General features: G+C 38.6%; 2 protein-coding genes across 5 annotated transcripts in view; both read right to left on the reverse strand.

Annotated features, from left to right (window-relative positions):
* The window catches only part of il1rapl2 (interleukin 1 receptor accessory protein-like 2), a 398,203-nt gene that overhangs the window by 180,084 nt on the left and 198,197 nt on the right, over window positions 1–19,922 (reverse strand). The window lies entirely within an intron of this gene.
* Window positions 16,056–18,203, reverse strand: LOC134860067 (uncharacterized). The gene is made up of 2 exons (XM_063876914.1): window positions 18,131–18,203; window positions 16,056–18,044 (listed from the first exon to the last, which is right to left on the reverse strand). The coding sequence occupies exons 1-2, from the start codon at window positions 18,172–18,174 to the stop codon at window positions 16,748–16,750; spliced, it is 1,341 nt and encodes a 446-aa protein (XP_063732984.1). The 5' UTR covers window positions 18,175–18,203; the 3' UTR covers window positions 16,056–16,747.

Below are 19,922 nucleotides of genomic sequence, written 5' to 3' on the forward strand. Positions count from 1 at the left end.
AGTATACCAGGAATGGGTTTCCAAGACACTTCTGATTCATAGACTGAACCTGTCAGAATATGTTCTGAATTTAGAAGAATGAAAGCTAGAAAGGAAAAACAGATACTGCGATAAGAAGTAATGAAATGGAGGAGGGTAAATAGAGGTTGAGAGATGTTTGACTTCTCAGCAAAAGGGGGAGAGCGGGGAGTGACAAGAGCAAACGATAGATGACAGATAGAGGTGTTTTCCTGGAAAAGACAGATGAGGAGATGGCCAAGAGTGGCAGGAGGAAGAGAGAGTGATAAGGAGTAAGACAGCCTGTCTTAATGTGGATCTGCGAAATGAAACAAGTTATCCTAGAGGATTTATTCTGCTTTTAAATGTGTTACATTATGCCAATTCCTCCTGTGACTGGATGTTATGTGTCCATGTGAAAATTAAATTCAGCTCCATCTGGGCTGTAATTTAGCATTTATTTGTGCAAGGAAGACTATAAAGGATTATGTTTTAATGTGTATTTTGTAGGTCACGATTCATTTCAAAATCTAAAATAGCACTGATCTCAACAAAGAAATGCTTTCCCTTAGCAGTTGGTTCAATTTTTTGCTCTCAAATGTAACTCAGATGGAACGAAAATTATGCCTGTCAGGGGAAAACACATCATCCTAGATCACCACGCTGCAGTGCTTTTAGACACCAGTGGTCTTGGCGAGACACTGAAAAAGCATGTTAAAGCTCTTAACGTTTGGCTTTCTGTGCAACTGAGAAAGCAGGGATTGCAATTTTTGATGCAGCTTGGTTGTTGAAAACATGTCGCTTTGTGAGTAATACTTGGTCTCAATCTAGGCCTATAAGTATGTGTTTGAAACCCATCACTTCAAGAGCAACTTTGAACCTGTGAACCTCATCCCTCAAAGACATGATGACCGCCATTCTGGAGCTTCTCAAAATAGCCCAAAAAACATATGTTTTTAGAAATAACCCTGTGGCTCTTTCAAAAAACCACATGAATAGATGTTGTATTCTGTCCTACAGTTTACTGGGTACTTTGTGACACCAATACTGGTGAATCCATCAGACTCCTGTTAAGATACAACAGCTATGATATCAGATTATTTATTTCTATTTTGTTAATAAAAAAAAAAATAGTAATGTGTTGTTTGTATTCTAAAGACGTTTATAATTCTTTTTGACATTATCTTATTCCTAGGGGTACCTCCTTTATTTTGTTGAATTTGACCTGAAAGCGACTTTTTGTATAAGCATTGCTCTAATGAGATAGCTAGACTAGCTGTTCATAGCTTATGGGCTTTATAAACCACACATAATGTTTGCATAATTTAGGAGAAGAGAATCTTGCAGTGAACCACTTAAACTGCTAGTTAGTTACTCAATAACTAGTAGGCTAAATGAATTTAGTAGCTAACTTTTATGTTTAGTATTCACCTTTGGCCTAGATCCAATTTAGTACCAAAAGTCTACGTGGAGGCTACCCAGTGTCCCATTTAGCTTGTTTTGTTTCCATACACTGGTGTTAGCCATAGCATTCTATTTGGAAAGTGTTAAATATGATGGTCCATGCAATGAATTGTGGGTATGCTCTGGGGCAAACAAGTTGAAACTGGTTTAATGAACTACTGCCAGTACAGAAGCTAACATAAAAGCTACTATGTGTATATTGCTGGTTGATTTAGCCTGTTGGCTAGCTGGCTATAATTGGTGTGAATGGACATGGAGAGACAATCTGACCTTATAGGCACCACATCTGTCTACAGTGGTGTCAGATAAAGCCTTATTTAAAGTTGTATTGTTATAACCTATCATTATCATTTAGAATGCTTTTATAAACACACAAGAACAGATGATTGTTGGTGACAAAATGGCAATTAGCTCTCTCTGTTTTACTTTTATAGAACAAAATATGTATGGGGTTTGAAACCCTTTAAGCCTTTGTATGTTATTTTACTGTACAAATCATATGCAGTTACATTAAGCTACTTGTTCATTTACATGGTCTCAGGAAAATTATCTAGTCTTGTGACTCCGACCTTTAACATCACTTGCTTATCTTCAAGTAGGATTTAAAGTCTGCTGTTGCAGTTATTGTTAGTCACTTTTGAATAGACTGTGTTTTCTCAGAGATCATTAGCTGCAGTGTGCTACATCAGGGAATAAAGTCTTTCGAATGACAGTTTCCTCACAAGCTACTAACTCCTATATTAAAGAGACTGGATGACATTTCCAATAGCACCATGTTACATTTCTCTGCTTGACAGAAGATTTTTTTTTAAGAAAAAACAAAGTCAATGTCAGATGAGATGAGAAAAGCGCAGTGGAAAAAGCGAGAGAAGTAAAATAGCTGAAGAGATGGCGGGGAGATGGAAGGGAGAGGTGCGGAGCAAGTGATTCTCTTTTTGCTTCTGAAGGACGGAGGAAGAGTTGCAGACGCTGCACTTTCAATCAGATAGGAAAAGACCCAGTCATCAAGGTTTATACTGAATATGTGGGTAGGTGTGTGTGTATATGTATATGGAAAAGAGAAAAAGTTTGCAGTGCAGTGTAGGTGTTGGGCTGTGCTGTAGCTGCATTTGAATTATGTGTCAATGCTTCTATGTAGAGGGGTTAGGTGCGTATGTCTGTGCGTGCCCGACAAAAGTTGTCAAATCAGTGCTGACACACACCAATCCTTTTTGAATAATTTATGAATATGTTAGATCAGATCTGCAAATTGATGGATTCTGCAGTGAAAATTAGAGAAGAAGCCAGGAGTCTTGGGCACCTTGAAATCTGAGATGCTGTCAGTCATGAAAAACCTACTTTAGTTTATTTTACACAGATTCCATGACCTCTCGTTTGCTTAAAAACACATTCAGAATATTAAGTAGTAAATGAACTAATAAGGACCTGAATGGAGATCATGTCAGATATCAGGTAAGAGTATGTATCATTATCAGAACATATCTTTAGAGCTGTGTGCGCTGTTGGAAAAAAGTAGGTTTTGTGTTCTATTCTGCAAAGAAACAGATGAATTTATTCTGTAGGTAAGGTTCAGTCAGCCAACAGGCTGGGCAAGTTCCCACAGCGAATGAAGTGAGGCTAAAGTTAGCGCAGACTTCTTGAAAGAAACTAATCCTGAAAAAATCATATTTATGTCAGGTACCAGGTATGCCTGTTGAACATCTGTTAGAGCACAAAAAATACTTTATCCCATTGACTTACATTGGGAAAGAGCTTCTGTACACCAGCGTGTGATTATTATTTTTAGCTAAATCAACCACCCAGTATGAATACTTTAATAGCCTTTATTTAAATGTCTAGGTCCTAAATGATACAATGCGCTAAAAGCCAATTCTAGAGTTTGTTACACTCTACATTAATTTGACTGAGGCAAGTGCGCATGTCATATATAGTCTATACGTTTTTTACTTGAGGGTCAGGACGTTTTGGCTTCATAAAACCACTGAGCAAATTTCATATGAATGAAGAGACAGGCCCTGTCTCCAAAGCAGTTTCCGGTTGAATTTATACATCCATGGGCGGGCAGCACAAGCAGTCAAATGTCACGGAGAAACTGACACATAAATGCAAAAATGAACAAAACTAGAAGGGTTCGAAGGTCCGATACATTTACAGGTATGAACTCAAAGGTACTGATACTTTGAAAAGTCGATTGGCAAAGCATTTATATTAGCCAGAATGTTGTAACACCACATTTGATTTATAATAAAGGCGGGTTTAAAGCAAGTTAACATCCTCCATCATTTCTCGGAACATTGTGTTTTCCAAATATCCTAAGAGGTTTTCAAAGTTTTGCAGTGAAATGGATGTTTGACTGAGGCTTCGCTTGTGCAAATTTAACCGTCTCAATAGCAGGCTGGATGTAGTGGAGCTGAACGGTGCCAAACTCTGTGGCGCAGCACAGGGGACGAGCTCTACACACAAACATTAACACATAAAGGACACAATGCCATATGGGATGTTGGTCCAACTTAAACATCCATCTTGACTGACACCTTCTCCCTTGTGTGTGCCTGTATGTGTGTGTCCGTTGAGAGCTGGATGAGGGAAACTAAGAGGATCAGATTGAAATAGTGGGCTGAGGGAACAGAAAGTTGGGTGTTAAGGGGATGGAAGGTCTGAGGTCAAAATATGGGAAGTTTAGTTTTTCCCAAACTCTCTTACTTCAGGAGCGCCTCATTTACTCCCCCCTACACACCAGGTGGATGTGTGGACATTTGGGAACAAACCCACTGGCTCCAGGTGGTGTGAGGGAGAAGACAATCTCAAGTAACTTAAGAGGAACACTTGCTGCACATTAGAATTTAAAGGTACTGTTCAGGAAATTGAAAGCAGCAAAAACATTGTGCAATTCAAAAGAAGTCTAACACTCAGGAACTCAACAGCCCATACTATTTATCACTGTGGTTTGAATTATTCCATGAAACGTAAAGAAAAATACCTATTCTGCACATGCACTCATAATGATAGAATAACATTCAGAAAACAACCAAGTTTTCAGTTTTGGTACTAATGTTGGTACTACTTGATGCATTCATAATGGCTTGCATTTAGACAATAAATGGGACTTAAGAAAACTACTTTGCAATCCAATATTCATTAATTCCTTCTTGGTTTACTATACAAACGTCATCCGATGTGTCCACTATACGCATATTGAATGCTATAGGGAATGTTTTTATTGTGAATAAACTAACAAACAAAACATTGATGTTTCTATATGTTATTTTTTAGGTTGGGGTGTATGGAAAGTTGTGTGTTGACTGATGAACGTCAAAGTCAGTTGAAGGTCAATCCATTAAATCATTTCTGGGAGGAATGGTTGGATATAAAGTTTTTAAACTGACCAATAGAGACTCAAATATTGAGTTTTAAAGTATGCTGTAGGGAATTCAAAGTGTAGAGGACACAGAAGATACAAGCAGTTTTTCCAAGCTAAGTGCTTATTCAGGGGGCTTTAAGTGTTAGCCAATCACTGGAGTGAGTACAATAAGGTCCATAGGTCCAGTCCAATAATGAGGTGATATAAGTTGGCAGATCTCCAACAATAGCCTTATAAAGAGGCAGATGCCAGTGTATATCAGGCGTCTCTACCAGGGTGAACCAACCTTGTTGGACTGGGTACACTTGTGAATATAACCCGGTATAGATTTCGAGTTGGAAGTTGTTTAAAGAGTCTAAAGCTGCAGAATGACCTTAGATTTTATGTTTCTGCAAGTCCTATAGGAGAGCTGTTCCTGTTTCTATACAAGAAGCCATTTCTTCAGCTAAATAGAGAATGGAGATGGAGGTTGAATGAACATTCTCTTCAGACCATGTCATCATTCCAGATTGGTCGCACCAATGTCTAATAAAGAATGCTCTGGCCCTATGTCATATGCCCTTCAAATTCATATGTTTGACCAGGGTTATTTGCTAAAACATAAGCTTGGTGGAAATGATACTTTCATTTTCACCACTTAGATGATCAAATGTTATATTTAAACTCTTTGTTTCACATTGTAAGATGATTGTCTAGAGCACGTTGACAGAAAAGTCAGGGGGTTGACAAAGTCATAAGGCTTAATCCTCTGGGCACCATGGAGGGGTGCACCACATTTCATGATAGATTTCAGTCTGGAACAAAGTTGCAGCCAAACGAACAAGCCAACTTTGCCAATTAACACTACATCTTTCAAAATGATTTGCAAGCATGCATTGCAACATTACAAATGTGGCACCATACTGTTTAGCCTCAACATCACTGTGTTGATTAGGTAGTAAAATCCTTTGAGAAATGTTGTTGCAACTAAATAAATTCCATTCCAACAAGGACATCTGCAGATCAGGTGTTTTTGGAGCCTTTTTGTTTTTGCAAGAACCAAATTAGAAACTGATTGATTTGAGGTGCTGCTCTGTATGTGCAGAGGATAATTTGATGGACTGTCTGAATGTTTCCGGAAAGCATACCATTACATATCCAATTTACTGTGGTCTATTTACATGTCTGACTTATATAAACTTGATTGCGCGACAACCAAAAAATCCCGGCTTTTATCTCTCCAAACTGACTTTATCCTTTAGCTCTGCTATGTGACCCATAAATATTTCCAAAAAAGGCTACGCCACTTGCAGTCTAAGTGTTTACGTTTTTTTGAGCAAAGAGCCCCGAAGCATGTTTAAGTTGAAAGGAGCGGTTAATCCCCAAGTTGCCTCGTTAGATCTGGGATAAAATCAAGACGCACTTGTCTTGAGAACATACCTTCCCTTACAAAATATCAATAAACTATCTCATAGTTCGCAACAGAGTAAGAAGATATAATCGGACAGCTAAGATCACTATCAAACACACTCTCCCCTACGGCTAAAACATAACACAGAGATGATAAAACTTATCTGAAACACAGAGGAGAAGAGAAGATAGGATAGGAAGATAGTGGAGGATAGAGTAGGAGGGGAGAGAAAGTTACAGGAAGGACGAGGGAAGAAGAAAAAGGGTGAAAAGGCTGAGAAGAGAAAGAGAAAAGAATGAAATAGTGGTGAAAAGAGGGGAAAACTGTTACCTTTCACATGTTTAATTGTTTATGGTTTACCTAGAGCAGAAAATCAGCTCAGTACTTGGTACTGACAACCTTCATCCAAAAAAATCTTCATTGATACCAGTTTACTACACAAACACACTCACTCATACACACACGGAACTATAGCCTAAAAGAGGACATATAACTGAAATGTTCAGGTTCGTATTTGTATTTTGTTCCTCTACTGGGACATGTCTCCATGCTTTAATGTTCAAAAAGCTCTTTATTTTTCTCATACTGTCTGTGCTGCACCACCTCTTTTCACCCTCTGTCTGAAACCAGAGCCCAGTCTGCTCTGATTGGTGAGATGGCCGGCTCTGTTGTGATTGGTTAACCGCTTAAGAGATGTCCCGCCTCTTACCCTATCACGTACAATGTGTTGGAACACTAGTCAATAGAAATATGAGTGTTACTTAGTGATGTCACTACGCTACGGAAGTACACAAAGGAGTCCAATGGAGGTGTGTCAGGGGAGGGAGTGTGGGAGAGAAACTCCCTCTGGAGGGAACACTGGGATTTTAGACTTTATAGACTACTTAAATCCACAAAGACCTTGTAGACACTCTACAAGAAATGGAAAACCCAAACATAGGCATAATAGGGCCTCTTTTTTTGGAATTTGGAATTATTGTGTCTTCAAACATCAAATTCATTTATTATTGGCATATAATTATTTTTGAATTTCATTTCTCTTTCTTTCTCTCTCCCTGTCTTTGTTATTTTTAATTTGATTAGCTGGATAAGAGGATGGTTGATGACTATCTTCATTTGTGAAAGGATGCAAGAGGATGGCCTAGCTCATTTTGTTTTCTGTGTAATTACACCAAGGGAAGCAGACTTCGTCATTCCAAATTAAATCAAATCCAATCATGAAGCAGTCATAAAGCTAATCAGAATTGAGATACATTTAAATTATTAAAACTTTAGCGGTAGAATTAAAATCATTATCAAGAAAAATAAGTCATGCAACATTAAAATGAACACTTGGTGTCACTCAGATTATCACTAGTTGATTCACAGTATTCAATTCCTCCTTCTTTCTCCTCACTGTACAACTTATATGGTCCAGTAAAAAGGTTTTGTTAGAGAAACATCTAATTGGTAAATGCTCTTTTCCTTTCCTTCTATTTTTTACTCCATCTCGTATTGTTCTTCTTCCATTTTTCTAACTGGCGCAGGCACTGTGTTGACATTATTGCCATCATTAATTTTATCTTCGTCTTTGATTGTGTGAGGGCATGCATCCCTGCAGTCAGCTCAAATTACTGCAGGAAGCCCAGTTACGGTGGCCAATTAGAGGCCACACACACACACACACACACACACACACACACACACACACACACACACACACACACACACACACACACACACACACACACACACACACACACACACACACACACACACACACACACACACACACACACACACACACACACACACACACACACACACACACACACACACACACTCTATTTGTGTAGTGGGTAACATGGCTAAGGTTGTCCAAATATGGTAAATAAATCAAATACATATAAAAAAAATGCATTCAACTCTTGCAGCATTTAGCCGTAAAGTAGCTATTCTTTTCTTCATCCGCAGTGTCTCTACTTCCATCTATCAGTCTGTTTCACTCTCTTTCTTTCTGGATTTGTCAGACAGCGAGGAGCCAATTACTGTCCAGGGGTATCCGAGCTCCTTCCTTCCTGTCTCCTGCTGGTTGGCTAAGAGCTGACCAATCAAAGGGCTCGTGGGGGAGGGGGGCAAAATGCTGACCTGGGGATATGTCATCTTGCTGAGTGAAGATGTCTCAGCCGATTCATTTAACATGCATATAACCAGGCTTGGGAAGTAACTGATTACTTGCAAAGGGATAAGGTCATTCAGTTAGAGTTACATAAAAAAAAAGATGTAATGGTACCTTTTTAAAATTGCCAATTACTAGCAGGATTGCAATGTTACTAAAGAGCAATAATGATATATTACAATCCACATGCACACAAATTAGTTTCATAAATTTTAATATGCGGTCTTGTACTGTGCAATTTCAAAGTTGCTCTATAGATTACTATTGTATATTACGACACATGTTTGATACCGAACCTCTTATTTTGTAGTATGTTTCTGTTGTGTTACATAGTATACTTAAAGGCAAAGCCAAATTATCATATTGTCATCTTCAAAAAGACTGAATTATTGGTTTTGTTTTTTGGAAGTTTGAGTCAGTTGTTGATAGATTTGACTTGAGGTCACATACACAAAAACCCTCCTAAACCTCAAACCCAACAGGAAATAAGAGCACACATTTGAGTTCACAAGCAACATATGAAAAGTGCTATAGAACCCTCTAAAAAGACAATTCCTGATTTGTCTGGAGCTACATTATTGTTATATTGCCAAATGCAGTTCTGGGTCTGATGAATTTTCTACAATAGCTACACTTGTATACCACCACACCAATATCACCCGAGAAGCCTCCTTGTAGTTTTCTGCAGCCAAAACCTTTTCTGTGTCCCTTTACATTTTTTAATATGCAAGAAGAAAGCGTAGCTAACAGTGAAGGTTCATTCCAGAGCCCTGCTGATGTAGAAAGGTGGATTTCAGTGGTAACTGCATTTGTATTTAAGAGTACCTGCGGTTTAGTCATAAAAGCTTCTCTCTGAGTGTCTGCGCCCTGAATCCCCTCAGTGAATCCGTGCACACTCATGTTATACCACAACAAAGCATGACTAACAAAGTGAAAAGTTCCATTTGGCTCCATCCAGAGTCTGTTCCCTGAGAAAATCTGGCCTTCCACGGCAGATACATGTTCAGGAGTGTCTAACAGATAGTGCAACCACACAGAGGTGTTGATATCCAACGTCTCGAGCCAAACCCTGCAGTCCTATGTAGCACTTGGTAACTGAGGCCTGAAACCAAACTGAGTAGGAGGCATCAAGAGTTATTTCCTCCGAAGTGCACACAAAGGCCAACAGTGAAATACAAAACAAGTTCTCCTACACCTCGCTTACTCGTCTCTTAGAGGTATCTCTTCCTGTCTCTCTTACTTAATACATCATCCTTATGTGCGTCAGGTCTTTAAGAACTCCTCTCTCTAGACTGCCGAAGATACTTCCTCCCAGCAACCTGAACATGACAGAGACGAGGGTTTTGAATAGAAAAAAAAATGTCTCTGTAGCATTTGTTTCTTTTACAAATGCCCATATTCTGAAGGAAGCCCTGCATTCTCTCATACAGACAAACATTACTTTTGTTCATAGTACCTGAGATCTCCCCTGACGCATCATATCCAGGCTTATCTGTACCCATACAGTGGAGTATTTGGGGGAGGTTCATGTTGTTGCTGCTTCCACAATCTTCCCTTCCGCAGCTAGAGTTGAGTGTTAAAAGCTTCCCTTTCACTTTGCATTAACCTGCATGCTAAATTTAGATCATATCTTTAAATATTTTAGATGGAATGCATTTACTGTATGCTAGACATTGCCTCAGTCCCAATTTGATGTCTTTAAAGTTGACAGTGAATACTTTTTCTCAAGTGTTCCAAACCCACCATTTGGGAAAATGCAGCTTTGCTAGCTGGGTTAAACTCTTTGATCCTCTACTGGTTTGGCTTGAGCCCTGGCTAAATTTACACTGGACTTTACTGGTTTCATGCCTGATCGTCCAGGGCGCAATGAGCTTCCTCTGGGGAAATTAAAGTTTTAGTTTCATTTACACACTTAAATCTCTCTAAACAGTGTTCCCTGATTTTCTATCTGCCAAAATAAGAGTGTGGCTGATGATTTTGCTGATAAGGTCGTCTGAGTAGCCTTCATTAAGGTTTGCAGGAGATTCGGGTGACACTCTTGTCCCTGGGTTTTGACACACAGGCAACTTAGCACTCGCCTGACCATGTTACTACAGATTATGTTGGAGGAAGGAAGCATTGACATCTTCTCTGGCTGTGTGTTTATCTATCTTTTTCTCAAGCTGTTTTTTTTCCAAAAGCATCATAGTCTTAATACCATTGTTCGTGAATATTAATGTCAATTTAGATAAATGTATTTTATAGTGCCGCCCCACATTTTTAAAACAAATCCTATACTCTTTTTCAAGAGTGGTATAATTGAAAAGCGACCAGAGAGGTTACTGCAATTATTTCATTTTCATACTCAACAACTAGAAGCAATTGTTCAATGTCTGCCTTGCTCTGAAGAAGCTTTGTCAAGTCTGTATCTGCTGTTGAATTGGGTTTGGAAATCTCAATTACCAGGAAGAGTCTAGCAAAAAGGTGGCATCATGTTGCATTATGGTATTCAGTGTGTCAGCACCATACCAAATGTAACATATCTTGGTTGTCAAACTCTATGGCAGTGAAATAGAAAATTGCTTAAAGCTGCAAATCCTGCAAATTTACCAGAAACCTCCATCCTCGAGTACAGTAAGCTACATGATCCCAACATCCTCACAAAGTTTATGCCAGATATCATCAGGAAAGATGCAGATTTCACCAATCTAACTGCTTCTAATGAGAACAACCCATCCTGAGTCATAAAAAAGAGGGCAGAGAGGGAGATAGATAGATTTCTAGTGATGGCGAGAGATTAACAATGGGAGAAATCGGTAGAAGAGATCAGAAAAAAGGAGGGTGATGGTACAACAATTGTATGGAATGATAGGAGGTTTATAGCATGTGTGTGGGTGTGTGCAGAGGTCACGGTTGGGCTATGGGCAGCATTGTGAAAAGGACGATTGGTGTTAAATTGGGGTGAAAAGAGGCTTAGGTAGAGATAGAGCGACTGAGGGAAATAGACAGAAAGCAAGGGAGAGATGGTCACCCCTCACTCCACACATGGATTAGAAGCTATAGAGACATTGACAACCTAGCTTACATGGCTAAAGCCCCATGCACACATATATACACACACACACACACACACACACACACACACACACACACACATACACACATACACACCACTGAACACATGTCATGTCCTAACAGCTACAGTATTTTTAGCAGTTGGAGACAATGCTTGACTGTTTCGCTGTCAAAATGTCTCATTTTTGCCGGGATGTATCTGCTGATTTGAGGTCTCGACAGACTGGGCACATTCTTGCACTATTCTGTTGGGTAATATTCTCAGCAATTATGACAGCAATATTTTTCTCAGTACTTTTCTTCTTTTCATTATCCAGTGGCTACGCATACATCCAGAATCCTAATTCTTTCCGAATGAGCCTACCAAAGCAACTGCTTACCAAACAAATAATTGGTTTGGATAAGTTTTCTTTGACTTTATGGCCTGGTGTGGAAGTGTGTTTACCAGCGTAACTGAATGCTAATGTGTTGTGATCGTCTTTAAAATGTGTAAGCTGTTTTTTCAGAATAAACTTATCCAACATTATTCAAATGAAACCATTAAAAAAAGACTTAGAGCATACATCAAGGCAAGTGGGCTCTGTAAGGCGATAATGGTAATAGATTTAGCATGTTAGCATGACATTTGGTTATAACCTAGGCATCACCAAGTCTGTCATATGGGACTGTCATTAGTTTTGCAGGCATTTGGTCTTTAGTTTTTCGATAAGATCAAATCTTGACCAATGATTAAAGGTCAGAGGGTGAGCTTAGTTATTTCAATACATCCTCAGGGGGAAATTAATTACCCTGGCAATTCAACCAATTGTAACAAAGACATTTCACTCAAACCCAAAAATGTCAGATTCATGAAGGCATCGGAAAAATGCAGGAGTAAGTGCCAATCCATCAAATAGATGTTGAGACATTTTGCAGTCACTTTCTAAATGTTTTGGTGGTGTGACATATCATAGTGAAGTCTTAATGATGTTATCATAGTTGTAATAATATTTGAATGCAGTATACTATATCATTTATTACTGTGCAATGTTCACACACATAAATATTGCAGACTAAAAGTTCACTATGATGGATTACAGAGCTCCTGCAAATTTCCAATGAATGTAAACCAGTGGCTTCCTAGAACTATTAGAAAAAAATACTACCTTAAATCATGAACTGTACAGAAAGTACTTAAGTAATCAGGTTCCACTTTTTAAAAAGGTATCATTTACAAAGGGTTTAAAGTGTAGGATGTACATATTTACATGATCAGTTACAAGTCATTAACAACTGTGGTATCATTTTAAGTTTGAATGTAGGAATCTAAATCGTCACACAGACTGCACACATCCCATCTTAGTATTAGAAGCAATGGGCAGCTATGACATATCCCAATGCCTTGCTGAAATTCACCTTACTAAAGCCATGGAATTAAATTGGCACCTCTCAATTTATCTTTCCACCCTCCCTACTTGGTCCAATCAGGGACTTGAGTCTGGGACCCAACAGTTTCCCAAAAGAGGTAATGCCAATGCCATTGGAAAATATACATAAAGATATACCCTAAAACTATTAAGGTTGGCTGGTAATGTTTTTTTGTTACCATTCCTAAAAGAATAACCATATGTCCAGATGTACGATGTAAATTATCTACGATCTGCCTCAGAATGGTTTCACAATTTTAACCCGAAGTAGAATATGTTTATTAGTGAGTTAATCTAGCCAATGATTTATTTTGCAGACGGGATTAAACATCAGTCTATTCCCTTTCAAACAGAGGGAGAGAGGAGAGACAGGCAGAGGCAAACTGATTTAAAAAAAAGAGTTCTCTCACTTCAAATGAGTTTAGTTTAATTAACAATGTCATTGTTTGCATGGCGAAGGCGATCTCCAGAGAAATACAAGATAGTGTGCTGCCGATGTCTATCTCTTAAGCTAACCCCAGGCCATTTACAATGGAATTTTACTGATGTTGATTTATTGCAACAGCCATATTATTGATTTCAGAAGCAGCTGGCTGAAAAAATGTCATTATTGTGTGAGTGCTGATGTCAAGCCCTTAATGTATTATTCCACCTCTAATCATTTACTAAATTACTTTACATTTATCCTATTTGTTCTTGATTAATACCAAATAAAGAAAAAAATGAATAGTCTTTGGGCATTTTGTTTTTCCAAAACAAGAAACTTATAATTAAGTTTAGTCTGTTAATTTATTAGGTCCATTTATAATTTTCATTCTAATCTTATTGTCCTTAAGGAGTTCTCGAGCACTTCTTCAGCATTGCTGGTGTATTATGGCAACTGTTGCTGCCAGTCTCACTCTATCCCATGAAGCAGTTCTGATAATGGCATCAGACGTTGCTTTGGGAGTGCATCCAATTGATAAAGAATACTGCTTGTTCAGAAGTTAAGATGGATAACAATTTAATAAAAACAGTTGCCCAAATCTAATCTAATAAATCATCATTTCACTGGACCCTTCAAAAATGTTTGTAGTGGTCAGATAATTGTTAGCAATGTTTGCATTTTAATAATAATAATAATAATAATAATAATAATAATAATAATAATAATAATAATAATAATAATAATAATAATAATAATAATAATTAATTGCATTTAGCTAGCACCTTTCCAGGTGCACAAATCGCTTTACACATATTACACACGTTAGATCAGGTAACACATCAATACTCTGGACAATACCCACAGGAACAATTTCGGGTGAAGTATCTTGCCCAAGGACACAACGGCATACAGTGACGGTCACGGCAGGATTGGAACTGGTGTTCCCCATCTCCCCTGATCTGATTAGGCCACTGCAACACAGTCGCCTTTTAGGTATGGAATTCAGAGCAGATAGTGAAAGAAAACGTGCAATACATCGCAGACATCCACAGCCACTATGCTGAGAGTGATACTTTAACAATCTTCTTTGGAATTGGTCCTCCAAATTTACAGTATAAACAGAATCAATAATGATCTGTTAGGAAGTATAACCAAGGTTGTTATTTGCATATCGCTATATAAAGTAAACGTTGCGAACACTACAATCCTGCTTCAGCACTGAGAAAAAACAGCATTTTAGGTAACTCGCTTATTTCTCTGTCTATGAGAGTGTCTGTATGGTCAATATGAAGATGAATCACCTTTGGTGAGCTTAGCTTAGCAAAAATTAGAAATGGCCTCAGGCTTGGCTCTGTCCGTAGGTTACGAAATTCGCCTTCCAGCACTTTGAAAGATCACAGTTAAAATGGTATATCATGTTTGTTTAATCCGTGTAAATGTGTTATTTTATGGTTTTACATGTAATGGACTATTTCAAGTTTGGATTCACTTTATTCTTGCAGTGTTGTCTTAGCTGTAAGGCTGCCAGGATCTTAAATAACTTAGCAAGACAGCTAACATTCCCAAAATGTCCTTGATCTTTCTCCATGTTGTGAACACAGCATTGCAGATAACATTTCTCCAACTTTGGCACTAAAGTTCTTTCAATATCAACAATGTGCCTTACAATGCGTGTTATAGTTGCAGATGTACTTTTCTATGGATAAAAGGAAAACAGAGTGCCAACACAATGGCTTCTCAAGCCTCATCAGCCAGTGGAGGCCCCCTGTTGTGTGGGTTTGATTGGACTGTACCCATCTGGACCCACTGATGGGATGGTAAAGACATTGCAGTCATCTGTGACATTGAAGTGGTGACTAACATTCATAAAAGAAGGCCTCTCAACTCCCATTGCTATCAGGCTCCGTTTTCAAGCTTTTTAGATGTTCTTCCGCTTGTGACTCACACCTGTTTTCGTATTTATAACTCCACTTAAATCTCTAATCCTGGCATTCATCAAATCAATTCACTTTGAATTATTTACATTTCAACAGTGGTTGGACTGTATTGTTGTGTCAAATGCTACAACCAAACTTCACATTTCATTTTTTCTTCCTGTTTACTGCTGTTAGTTTCATCTGATGTGTCTTCTGCTGATCTAATATTGTATCCTTTGTTTCTATAGACTCTCTAAAATACCCAACAGCGCTTGATCTGTCATCATTTCTTGCATCTTATCTGTTGCCTCTGTAAAACCACCTCACCACTTCTTCCATTTTGTAAATCCCGTCCTTTCATTTTATGACTTCATATTTATCCAGGGGACACAAATTGGTTCTTCAAAATGTATAATCTTCCGTTTGAGGGGTATTTAGGTCACTCTTTGGAAGTGGTGCTGGTCTCACTGCTGCCATGAAAGAGGATTCTTCCGCATCACTCAACACATCCTGGTCCTTTGCTACTTTGCGTGTGGTGTATGGTGCTTTGATTCTGGCTGAAATAAGATCTCTTCTGCCTTAAGGCCTGGCCACACCAGAAAGCAGTGATGGAAAGAAAGTTACTGCATTTAATCAAGTACTTGTAAAACATACTTGTATTTTATTTAACTATTTTCATTAAATTCTACTTTATACTTCTACTCCTATCTACCAAGTGACAGACCATATAAGCCCATCAACAGTCACATGCTTGTTTGGATAGAATTGTTTACTATAAAACATTAAAGCATTAGGGCTCTAGGGCAACTGCAAATGGTTACTGTAAAAAAAAAAGCAATTAATTCATTTTACATAATATTTATTTGTGATTGAATGCCCATTTACAGTAACGGTTAAGATCAGAAAAAAACCCAACAAGAACTGACTAGCTGGTTGTATTGATAGCCTTCATTATAGAGACACTTATATTGGAAGATATAGCTCAAGGAATTATAACCCATAATATCATGCTGACAATAATGAAGGATACAACTATGATACTGTATATGCAGAAAAGAAAAAAGAAATCCACATTAATGATAATCACATACCCATTTGATTTGAAATAAACCATCAATATAAAAAATATATAATATAAGTGAATTACAAACATTTAATGTAAATGCAATTTAAAAGGATGATAATTGAAAAGTTATATATATTTACAAGAATAGCAAGACCATCAAAAATATATATGCCACATAATATAACTGATCGATATGTAATCAAATGTATGTTATAGTTAATATACTGTATATACAAATATCCAACATTCAAAACCTTTTCTCTGAGTATTATGAGGGTATTTATACTACTACTACTACTACTACTACTTCTACTACTAATAATAATGATGAGACATTTTACAGCCCTTGGTTTTTGTAATCCCTCTCTCTCTTATTTCTCCGTCTCTTACAATTAAATTCCGACGTGTTATTTGTAGGAATCTCCAGCATACTTTGTTTAAAATCCAGTTTATGACACACTGTCTTAAAGACGATGACATACAGTGAACTGAAATCAACCTGTACATATTAAGAGTCCCGTCTTCTGGTCCACAGGGTCACAGTGACTACAACAGCACAGAGAGCCAGCAGCAGAACACTGAACGCTGACCATCTCACCGCGTAGAAGGTGGAGTGAACGCCAAAGGGATCTCTGTACTTCAGAAGTGTTTTGGTTGAAAACATACACTGCAGATAAGGGTCAAGAACTGCACACCAATACTCTCCAGTGTCTTGCAGTGAGACATTAGGAATGACCAAGTTCAAATCAGTATAACTGCGCATGTTCTTGATCAGGTAAGAATCTACACTAAAGGTTCTTCCTTTGGTTCGGTTCGACTTAAAGAACCAGAGGTGACGCAATCCCTTTTCGCTATTTTTGCATCTGAGAGTGACTTCTTCTCCCCCAGAGAAGAGCTCTTCAGCAGGGGGGGCAAATTTGGGGCACACCACAAGCAGATATGATTTCAGAGTTGTTCGGGTATTACAAGAGTACCGACCGGAGTGATTCAACATTAAAGATGTTAACACCAGTGAATAGTTTTGGTCCATTACTACCATGGTGTAGTTATTTTGTCCATTATCAATGTTAAAGAAATCAGTCTTCCAATATGGAGGCTTTCCATCACTGAAATCAGTGACAGGGCACTGCAACACAGCCGTGTCTTCCACTGAGCGATAGACACCCTCTGTGTTCAGCAGAAGCTGAACAGGGTGACTGCTCACACACTGCTGCTGGTCCATCACCAGGCAGGTGTACAATGTGAAGACCATTGTTGAGATGTTGGATATAAGTAGATCTGATGTGTTTTTCACCACTCGGTGTCTTCCTCTATCAGTGTCCATAGTTGATGCTGTATTGTCCCCAAACATTCTGGTCCATATTTCTTGCTCATATCGATAATCCCATTTGAGCCACTGGAAATTCAGCTTGTCAGCCCCTCCTAAACAAGGCAGGCACATTGTTTCTCTAGGTATCACATCTATATTTTTGATTTCAATTATTGAACTACATACAGTAATTGTTATATTTCTCTCATATGTCACTTTGCCGTCAGCCCAGCACTCCTCTTGGTACAGGCCGGAGTCTGAATGAGTCAGGTTGTTGATCATGTAAGAAGAAATATTCGCCCTGCTGACAAGTCGTTGTTTCAAGTCTTCAGGCACTGAGGAGTTCAGGGGGCAAAGGTCAGAGGTGTTCGACAGGACGAACTTCTCCTCACCGACAAATCTGGAGATCAGGCAGGAGCTAGGCTTCCTTGGCAGGTTGAAGGTGTAGGAGTCCCTTTCCTTTTGGATCACGATGAGTTCTTCTGTGTGAATGTTGCTGATGAGAGAAAAAAGCAGGACAGAGAGCTCTATGACTGCGGCCATTCTTCTCAAAGGTTACCTTGTGAGTGTGCCAACACTTACAATGCTCTCCTCTGAAGATCTGTGTCAATGCTCACCATCAGCATCTCGTTTGTGGTTGGAAAGACATGACTTCTTTATCTCATCATCATTTGAAACTTTGAAGAGTCAGGCACAGTATTTTAAGTGGTCTATGTTTTTTTTGACTTATCTCAAAACCCTGTTATAAGTGTTTAGACTTTTGATCTGTACATTTTTATATCTTGAGTTGCTGCACAGGAAGAGATTAATCTAAAGGCTAGATTTGAGGTTGTCCAGATATGAGTTTCATCCTCTTACACATTGACAGCGAGCTACAGTGGCGGAAATAAGTATTTGATCCCCTGCCAATTTAGTTAGTTTACCCACTTACAAAGAAACAAACAGTCTGTAATGTTTATGGTAGGTTAATTTGAATAGTGAGAGACAGAATATTAAAAAAAAAATCCCGAAATATACATTAAAAAAAAGATATACATTGATTTACATTTAATTGGGGGAAATAAGTATTTGATCCCCATTGCAACCAACAAGAATTATGGCTCCCACGGACTGGTTAAATAAGTCCTCTCGCTTTAAGAAAGTACTCCTGATGTCAACTCTTTACCTGGATAAAAGAGACCTGTCCACAGTCGATAAATCAGATTACAGCCTCTCCACAGAGGGCAAGACCATAGACAGGCCTTGAGACTGGAATAGGCTACAAGACCACCAGCAAGCAGCTTGCTGACAAAGAGACAGCTGGTTTGATTATTAGAAAATGGAAAATGCACAAAATGACCATCAATCGCCCTCGGTCTGGGTCTCCACCATCTAAGATCTCGCTTTTTGGGGCATCAATGACCAAGAGAAAGGTGAGGGGTCAGCCATGAACTACACAGGAGGAACTTGTTAATGAAGCTGGGACCACAGTCACCAAGAAAACTATTGGTAACACACTGCACTGTAATGGATTCAAAACCTGCAGCGCCCGCAAGGTTCCCTGCTCAAGAAGGCACATGTATAGGCCGTCTGAAGTCTGCCAGTGATCCTCTGAGTGATTCAGCGAAGGCTTATGAGAAGGTGATGTGGTCAGATGAGACCAGAATCAAGATCTTTGGCATCAGTTTGACATGTTGTGTTTGGAGGAAGAGAAATGCTGACTATTACCCCAAGAACACCATCCCCAGCGTCAAGCACGGAGGTGGAAACATGATGCTTTGGGGGGGGTTCTCTGCTACAGGGACAGGGCGGTTCACTGCATCGAGGGGATGATGGAGGGGGCCATATATTGTCAAATATTGACGATAACCTCATTCACCTAAGGCATGTTTTGCAAGAGGATCAAATACTTATTACCCACAATTAAATGCATATTAAATTATATAATGTTTTTAATGTAAATTTCCTTTTTTTTTCTATATACTGCCTCTCATGGTTAAAATAAACCTACCATACAAATTACAGACTGTTAATTTCTTTGTAAGTGGGTAAACTAACTAAATTAGCAAGGGATCAAATACTTATTTCCTCAACTGTATGTTGTTCTGACTTTGTAGGTGTCCTTTGTATAATTTCTTTGCTGTTCTTAAAGCACTTTTTTAACAAATAATCATTATATAAGTATTTTGTCATACACAGTGAGTGTATGTAACCAATGCACACAAATAAGAGTCACCAGTCAAGGCTCTATGCCACGGTATTGCCATATCTATGTGATCTGTGTTTGAGGACATGACAGCCTCTGTGGTTTTGCCTGCATTTCCTCTCTCATTTCCCCAAAAGATGTCATACCGGCACAAACTTAACTGCATTCTTAACAGTTTCTCCATTTTCT

The sequence above is a fragment of the Eleginops maclovinus genome, chromosome 23 (genome assembly GCF_036324505.1).
Source record: "Eleginops maclovinus isolate JMC-PN-2008 ecotype Puerto Natales chromosome 23, JC_Emac_rtc_rv5, whole genome shotgun sequence".
In the NCBI taxonomy this organism is placed as follows: Eukaryota; Metazoa; Chordata; class Actinopteri; order Perciformes; family Eleginopidae; genus Eleginops; species Eleginops maclovinus.

Bases quoted from the DNA above. Each gene is read 5' to 3' on its own strand.
- LOC134860067 (XM_063876914.1), bottom strand. From the start codon at position 18,174: ATGCTGATGGTGAGCATTGACACAGATCTTCAGAGGAGAGCATT. The intron at 18,045-18,130 runs GTAAGTGTTGGC...TTCTCTCATCAG, and splicing joins GATCTTCAGAGGAGAGCATT to CAACATTCACACAGAAGAAC.